Below are 9055 nucleotides of genomic sequence, written 5' to 3' on the forward strand. Positions count from 1 at the left end.
TCGCTCACAGAATCAGCAGATACAAAAAGTGGAGAAATAAAAATAGAGAATTTCGTACTTTATTTATGTTTATAAATAAATTAAAAGGGGAAGCGATAGGATATTGGATCATATATGATATTTAATTCATGGCATAAAGCCTTGGTTTCATACCAGTCTTACTAAAAAGAAATGGTTACATACATAGTCCCGATACATAGTTCTATATTATTGCCTAATAATTATTCAGTTATATACCATTCCCCACAAAATACACTCACGATATTAATAAGACTTTAATCAAATAAAACAATACAAAGTGGACGCTGTGGGAAAGCGTTTAAAACCTGACCACAAGGTGACGCTGTTGGCTCAATAATTCCTCCCCAGGACTCGCAGGTGACTTCAATTAAAAAGTTAATGAGCATCCCTCGAGCTCTGACAAAACGAAGCAAGCAACCTCGCGAAGAAAGTCACCCTGAACCGTCGGCTTGAAGTCTAAAAAAAAGTCAAAAATTATATCACAAAAGATACACAATGAGTGATTCAGAGCAGCTACGAGTAAGTATGAGTCATTTTGTCGCTTTTTAAGTTTGTAAATATTTTTGTAGCGAGTGGCCTGCAGTCTCAGTATGGGGCGCAGGCTATACAGCGCCCTAGCAAACTAATCGGGTTATTCATTGTATACTAAATTGTAAAATGCAAAGTTTCCGCGGTCCTAAACCAGTTTGAAATCCAATCTGAAGGCCCTAAAAAGTCTAAAAATGTATTTTATAGGATTTTGAAATGTCTTGTTACTTTAATAATGTTGCATTGCTCTGTGATTTTGGGAGAGAGAAAATGTGTTAGCTTAAGCTATGTATCACGCTGTAACAACCAACATGGAACCAAAGTTATTCAGCTGACTCCAATTTTCCTTTTATATTCCTAAACATGTGTGCGGGTATGGACGTGGACAAGGTCTCGAATTGCATACATAAAGAAATTAAGTCTTAAAATGAACTGCAGAAACTCTGTAAATGTCATTAAAAAGATAAGACATTTTAATGAGTGAAAACCGAGACCCCCGCCCCCCCCTTCCCCCACCCCAAGTGACCATTTCCTGTAGTTATTTATAAACTTCTCAGTTGCTTCTATTTAATCATGTTTTTTTTTAAATTGTCCCCCTAATTGTCTCTCCATCCACCAAGGACGCTGAAGAGGTGTCCCCGCCTCAGTGGCCTGAGAATGGGGATGAGTGGAGTGATGGAGAGGGTGGGACCACAATGGACTGTGGGCTCCTGCAGGACATGGCCGAGGAGGATGAGGAGATAAACGTCTACAATGACGAGACGTTTGGAATCGGTGTGTATATGTGTTTCTCTTTGTTTTCTCCAATTGTCTAGTATCTTTATACATGCTATCCTGTCAGTGTCTGGAGCCAAACTCTGTTCATACACTGTAAAACCTTTTTAGAAAACAAAATGTGGAGGTCATGGCTGTTTCCAAAGGTAACACAACTCCATCTATGGGCACCGCTAATGCTCTTTATATTAAAAGATTAAATTCATGGCATTTTTAATGCTTTATTTATAGTGCAGAGACAGAGACGAAGTGGGGTAGAGAGGGAAATGACATGCAGAGAACCAACCACGGGTCAGATTCGAACAGGGTCTGCTTCGAGGGCTAGGGACAGGGAGGCACTCTAATCACCACATCACGAGCACAATATTTAAAAATATGAACTAACACTTTAGAAACACATACTTTTGATGACATGAAGGGACTTTAAATTCTAATTTATATTTCTTAAGCACAACAACTTAACCTTTTATTTTCCCAAAGAATAAAATTTGGTGTAATTTCCAGTGTTAAAGTGTGAAGGCGACCATCAGTCGGTTTTTCTACATTTATCTGTATCGTAGATCTTGATGAACACAAAACCACAGAGGATCCCGGCAGCGATCTCCTTCAGTTTGGAGAGCCGGCGCTACCATCTCCGCCGCCTCCACCACAGACTCCCCCTCCCGTCCCAGCAGACACAAAACCACCGTCCTGCCACAGCTCCCCCTCCCCTCCCAGACACAGGCCACAGTATCTGCCCCGGGCGCCCCGAGGGCAGCCTGGCAGGGGACAGAGGGGAGGGGGGCTGGGTAGGGGACAGATGTTTGAAGACCCAGCTGTGATGAGGATGGTGGAGGGCCGACCAAGCATCAAGGTGATAGAGAATTATTAATTTATTAGTGCCTCCATTTTGGGAATTGACATCTAAACTCATATTTATCTGTTTTTGATTAAGAGTCTCGACAGTGCCATAGTGGACTGTGGGAATACCATGTACAGGAATACCTTTAATGATGATGTAAGAGCCAAGTCTCAAAGACTTTTATTTTTTTTATTTTTAATTGCATGTTTTGTTTGTACAGCTAAAGTTTTTATTTTTTCCCTTTTTAGTATATGGAACCATCCTGCAGAAAGACTAGAAGGGTCACGGAATCAATACTCCAGGTTACGATCATGACGGAGGACATATTATAATCTGTATGACAGATTATTATTAACTATTTATTCTGTTTTGTAGGACCATGCTGTAGTGTGTGTGATTGATGGTCACAGAGGCAGAGGTCAACACCCAACCACCAACTACCTGGATTTGCCATATCCTGTCTCTCCTTTCAGGGGCAGGCGAGGTGAACCACGCGGATCCTACTGCAGCCGACAGTTTGGCCAAAGAGGCCACTCTGAGGTGGAGAACACATTTTGCCAGACAATAGTATATTTTTAAAAGAATGGTTCAAAATGTTGGACTTTTTTCCATCTTTCTTTTCTTTGGATTAGATCGATACCACTCAAGTCTGTTAGATTTAATAAGATGCTGGAGTGTGCATTTTTTTTCCAGTCTTTGTGCTAAGATATCCAGCTGCTGACTCCCATCTACATATTATTATGAGTGGTATCCATCTTCTCGTCTGAATATCTGCAAGAAATTAAATAATGCAATTCCGATTATGTCAAACCATTCCTTTTAACAAACGCATTGTCAGGTCTGACCTGTCAAATTCCTCACTAGAGCCTTTTCTCTTGCAGACACATGCGTCCATGGAGCCAGGATCACCCATCTACGCACGCCAACCACTAACCCCTCGGCAACATTACAATCAGGTTTATTCCATACTAAACCAGACCTGATGAAAATTCTGTAAATCTACTTTTTTCTGTCAGATTGATGACATTGTTTTGATCTGTGTCAGACAGGGGGATTCATGTTTCCCTCAAACCGGCCTTGCCCCTCCACTCCTCAGTCTCTGGCTCCTAAAATGATGCAGCTTCGCTTCGGTGCAAACTCCCCAAGGCCATCCCCCTTCTACAGCCCCTCCTCTAATTCAGAGCGGCATTTTAGGTGTGTGACGATCTCGTGTTTCACAGCAATGTTTGATGTGTGGCCTCGCATTTGTCAGCAAACTTGGAGTATCGAGGATATTTATGACTTGGCAGTTCTGTTTGACTCTGAGTATATAAAACTTAATCGACCTGTCAATTCATATATTTCATTCAATCCATCGCATTAATTGTTTTACAAGGTAATCTTAGAAACCGATAACCGAACCTTCTGGAGATGCAGTTGTGCATTCCAAAAAATACACAGCTGAACTTAGATATGGACCGTTATTCTAGAATAAATATTAACAGTGAGCTAAAATAAAAAAAAAAATGGCATGAACCAAGAGTGATAGAATAATATATATATATATTTATTTCAAAAAAATAACAAACATTAAAAAGATAATGACTAAATGGGCATTTTTATAATTAACTATTTACATGTAACTGAGCGCAGCGTCACCTCTTCACGAGAACTGAAGTGTTGAATGCATTGTGGTGGTTTTAAGTATGATGAAGTTGTCTGAACCACAGGAACCCTGGTCCTGTCACCCAGCTCCACCCCCAACATAAACGAGTACTCAGTCAAAAACAAAATATATTCCAAAGGTTGGTGCTACACTTTAAAAGTTCTAAAGTCATATTCAGTATGTTAAGATAAAGGAATTGGCTCATTTAAAGAAACTATGACCTGTTTTTAGAAAGACAGTGGCCTGGGATCCTTACTGTAATCTCATGACTGGCAAAGAGAAGGAGTGGATCACAAAGCTACAGATGATTCAGCTGCAAAGTGAAAATCCATACCTTGAGGACTACTATTACCAGGTAGGACATACACTCACCGGCCACTTTATTAGGTACACCTGTTCAATTGCTTATAAAAACAAAAAGCTATTCTTCCATCACATGGCCGTAACTCAATGTCATGTAGACGTGGTCAAGACAACATGCTGAAGTTAAAACATGTCTTGTGCATCAGAATGGAGAAGAAAGGGGATTTAAGACTTAACGTGGCCTGGTTGATGGTGCAAGGCAGGATGGAGCCATGCTTTCATGTTGTTTACGCCACATTCTGACCCTACCATCTGACTTTCGCAACTGAAATCGAGACTCATCAGACCAGGCAAGACTTTTCCAATCTTTTATTGTCCAATTTTGGTGAGCCTGTGCAAATTGTAGCCTCAGTTTCCTGTTCCTAGCTGACAGGAGTGGCACCCGGTGGAGTCTTCTGCTGCTGTAGTCCATCTGCTTCAAGGTTGGTCGTGTTTTGCGTTCAGAGATGGTATTCTGCATACCCTGGTTGTAACGAGTGAATATTTTAGTTACTGTTGCCTTTCTATCCTCTTGAACAATTATACTCCTCTGACATCAACAAGGCATTTTCGTCCACACAAATGCTGCTCACTGGATATTTTTTTCTTTTTCGGACCCGTCTCTGTAAACCCTAAAGATGGTTGTGCGTGAAAATCCCAGTAGATCAGCAGTTTCTGAAATACTCAGACCAGCCCTTCTCGCACCATCAACATTGCCATGTTTCAAGTCACTTAAACCCCCTTTCTTCCCCATTCTGATGCTTGTTTTTAACTTAAATAAGTTGTCCAGGTCTACATGCCTACGGTAAATGCATTGAGTTGCTGCCATGTGATTGGCTGATAAGGTATACGAGTTAACAAGAAAATGAACTGCTGTACCTAATAAAGTGGCGGAAGAGTGTATATGTTCTTGTGTCCACATCATACATTGGCACATTGAGCCAAACCTTTGATCCTTTTTAGTATTTTCAGTTTGAGAAATCTACTTTGAGTAACTGAGCATTTAATGGTTAACTTTTAACTTTGTCAAAGGAGTACTATCGGCGAATAGAAGCTAAGATGGCAGAGGAAGAGCTGGGCATCAGGGGCAAGAGGGAGCCACCCAAGTTAACCACACCGTACATCCTGAAAACTGACACATATGCACCAGGTTTTTCTCGTCACCTTTTCATGCTATTTTACATCCTTATTTGGCACCTACTGTTGCCTACAATGGTTCCAGCCATACACTGTAACATGGCAATTGCTGCTGTTGTAAAAGGAAGGACATAATTTTTACCAGTGATTTGGAAATCCTACTTTGATCCCCCTTACTTAATTGTTTCTTATTCGTCTGAACATTTTTCTGTGACTGTCCAGCCACCACTGTGCAGATGAGTTGTTAAAAATATTGGTATTCATGAGTCATCTTCAATTATTACCATTTATTCAAGTCAAATGAATAGTTTTCACCTATTGTGCCCCCACTCCATTCATGAAACCAAGCCAACGTTGTTGTGTTAAATGTAAACAGATATATCTACCAAAGCTTGTAGAGAATGTGCTGTGCTGTACATGTTACTCTACATCTGTAAAACTGTTTCTCTTCTAGTGGTTCACATTGAAGGCTCTCTGGGTCAAGTTGCTGTCTCCACATGTTACTCTCCACGTCGTGCCATCAGTGCAGTCCACGCAGCCAAAGCTCAGGGACCACATGAGGTGACTATGCATTGGAGACAACTTCAGGTATCTTAGAAGTATAGATATCTGCCTTCCCTCAAACTGAGACCTTTTCCTACATTGCAGGAACAAAAAGACGTCAGAAAACAGCGGTTAGAGGTCCTCAGTAAAATAGAAAAGGTACTTTTTGGATGCAGTGAAATGTCTTTTTAGTTTTTTAACTCCAACGCTCAGTAACACCTGTTCTGTCCTGTAGTTGTTCTTGGTTCTGTTGGAGGTGGAGGAGACAGAGAGGGTGAAAAGCACAGTCTTGTCTGAAGCAGAAGAAAGAAGGCTGATAGAAAACACTCAAAGGAAAGTGGAGCACATCTACTCCCAGCTACAACGCCACGATCCACAGTGAGTCACACAAACACCCTGCCACTAACAAGAAGTCATGCATTCTGTCTTTAAAGTTCTTGTAGAAAAATTAAATAGATTCCAGCTTTCCTTAATGACGCTTTACCCTTCAAGTTAACCAACATTTTGATGGATATACAACTTTTCCCAAATGCTCTGATGCAGAGATTCAGGAGGGGAGTTCCTTCCTTTCCTGCTGGTCTCAAAAGGCAAAAGGCTACTCGCCCGTCTGCTTCCGTTCCTGAAACAAGATACTGCTCTGAAAATCTTGGGCATTGTGACTTCAAACCTTCCTATGCTGATGAGCAAAGACTCAGAAGAGGTAGGGCACTTAGGTTTTTTCTTTGCTGTGTCTATGCAAATTTCCTTTTATATTTGTAACACAAAATCTAAGGTCTACTTAACCCAGCTTCATTCACTAAACCAATGTGAGTTGTGGTTGAAACTATTTATTCTTTTTAAGTTTAGATAATTTGGCCACACACTGTCCAAAAGGTCAAGAATGAACTTCCATGCCGTAATCCTTGTTGTGTGGTGCAGTGATAAAGGAGATAAATGCACGTTATGGTATTGTAAAATTAGTGGGATGAATCTGATTGTCCTCTTTTTAGGCCCTTCCAGTGCTATACCCACCTCTTCGAAATGTGATTGGAGGCCTGACATTCAGTCAGCTAATTGGAGTCCTCAAAGATCTGACATCATCTGAGTCTCTGACAACATACAAATCCCTCACACTGGCCTGTCAGAACAAGGTCTGTGCTTTCTTTTTCTGCTTGGCTTTATTTTTGTATGAGACTTCTTTTTTTTTAACATTTTAATTTGTTTTTCTTTTCAGTTTGGTCTGTCGTTACTGTATGCTCTCCTGTCCCAAGGAGAGAAGCTGCTGTCTTCAGGTGTTCCTCTAGAGCCAAGTATCGGTGACTTTGAGACCTGGTGGGGATTTTAAGGCTAATATTCCATGATGGGTGATACGTTTTAATATCCTGATGAGATTTTGACATTAGCTTTCCCATCATCTTGCAGGACTGACGCAATATTCCAGGTGGCGGGACAGCTGTCCCAGTGTTCGCTGGTTGAGCCGCTACTCTTGCCCTCGAACCTGCTCACTCTTTTCTGCCGTTACCTGGACAAGCGCACAGTGCATCAGCTGAAAAGCAACATAGAGTAAGTCTATAAGTTCATACAAGTGGCAGACATCTTCACAACCAAATTAAACATTTATATTTTGTGGAAGTGGACCCAAATATCCAACCAAATATCTTCATTTAGGTCTGCAACTGGGTTCCTGGCTCTTCCATCTTAAGGCGGACGGAAGCTAATGAGACGTTGTGCTAATGTACAGGTTGTGGTGAGCACTTAATTGAGAGGAGCGGCAGACCAGACCTGACAAACTCCTTAGTGTTTATTATAGCAGCAGCTATGTAAATATATGCTACCTGTCTTTAAAAGACTTATTATTTTCCCCCTCCCTCACATTTTTGCACACTTGAACTGTTACCATTTATTTCCTTTATCTTATATTGTTTTTACCTTCCTGCCTTTGGTCTCTCTACGTCAGTGCTAGTTGTACCATTTTCTTAACCCTACAAAACAAGTTTTTCCATTGTGATGAGCCTTCCATATACTAAGTTAGTCACAATAACTTGCAGATGGAGCAGATTTACTTTTGTAGCTTCTGTCTAAACACTCTACATTTACAGTTTCCAAATCTCAGTTAACGCTGGTTACATTCAGGAAAACGTTTAAGAAAATCACTTACCGAGATGAATGTGTAGGATCAGATATTGGTGACCAGGTTGATTGTATAGTAATTTATAATTGTACAGCTAAATCTATATTTTCATTATGATGATGATAACTATTAAGGAAGTTGTCATGCATGGCCATTAACATAAGCCATGAAAGTTTTTTTTTTTGTTGTGTTGTTCTAAAAAAAGAAATGCATCTTGTATACATGTGTAGAGATATTAAATGATGAATTTGATGTAATTTTCCATATTAGATGTTTCAGTTGAAAAGAGACTTTTATTTATTGTATTCTTTTGGAAACAGTAATGATTTAAATTGAATCCTTGTAGAGCACTTGCAACACAAATAAAAAAAATCTAAAAATGCTCAACAGTTTGATCAAGTCTGAGACCACAGTTGTAAGACCTGGTTATTACTTAACCAATTTTTTTTTGTTTTAATAAGTCACTGGATCAAAAAGTAAACTTTTTTTTTTGTATGCATTTTTTTACACGTGCATCTCAATCTTTTTTCGTTATTTAATTAAAAAGGTGAAACTTCATATTCTAGAAACTAGTTGTATTACACAAGTGAAATAAATCTATGAACATACTTTTCAGATTGACATTTTTGCGTTATAAATAATTTTTTATTGGTTTTATGTAATATTTTTATTAGATTAATCTAGAATATATGAAAGTTTCACTTTTTGAATGAACTTTTCCATGATATTCTAATTTTTAGCAGGATATAGATACTTATAACATAAGTAAAGAGGAACATTTTTATGTAGCTGCGCTGTAAGTACAATTAACCACATGTCTTCTACACATAGGCAAAAGGTAACTAAATGTGCCACTAGTCTAACATATGATGCAAAAAGTATTCACTACAAAAACTAATCTACCATAGAATACACTTGTGAGAACATTTACCCAATTTAGTATCCTACATAATAGGCAACATTTAGGTGACTTTGAACACATTTAAGTCCCTAAGAACACAAAGTTTCAAGGCATGTTAGGAAAAACTCCACCACACTGGTACTTGTTGGGCCAGGGTGTGTGGAGTTCATCCCATGTCCAACTTGTTGGGCGGCTGAAGACCAGTGTGCACAT

General features: G+C 39.6%; 1 protein-coding gene across 2 annotated transcripts; it reads left to right on the plus strand.

The window, feature by feature from the left end:
• Nucleotides 1-427: 427 nt before the first annotated feature.
• patl2 (PAT1 homolog 2) lies at nucleotides 428-8224 on the plus strand. Of its 2 annotated transcripts, XM_080048766.1 has the most exons (19): nucleotides 428-540; nucleotides 1170-1323; nucleotides 1884-2176; nucleotides 2258-2320; nucleotides 2413-2466; nucleotides 2540-2704; nucleotides 3046-3120; nucleotides 3210-3358; nucleotides 3874-3948; nucleotides 4041-4164; nucleotides 5184-5301; nucleotides 5743-5849; nucleotides 5937-5990; nucleotides 6067-6209; nucleotides 6375-6531; nucleotides 6821-6961; nucleotides 7045-7142; nucleotides 7233-7373; nucleotides 7479-8224. In XM_080048766.1, the coding sequence occupies exons 1-19, from the start codon at nucleotides 517-519 to the stop codon at nucleotides 7510-7512; spliced, it is 2169 nt and encodes a 722-aa protein (XP_079904892.1). In that variant the 5' UTR covers nucleotides 428-516; the 3' UTR covers nucleotides 7513-8224. The 2 variants fall into 2 exon arrangements, with proteins under 2 accessions (XP_079904892.1, XP_079904893.1); XM_080048767.1 differs by lacking the exons at nucleotides 2258-2320; nucleotides 2413-2466.
• Nucleotides 8225-9055: the final 831 nt, after the last annotated feature.

This window comes from Ammodytes marinus, assembly GCF_949987685.1.
Source record: "Ammodytes marinus genome assembly, chromosome: 20".
NCBI classification, from domain to species: Eukaryota; Metazoa; Chordata; class Actinopteri; order Uranoscopiformes; family Ammodytidae; genus Ammodytes; species Ammodytes marinus.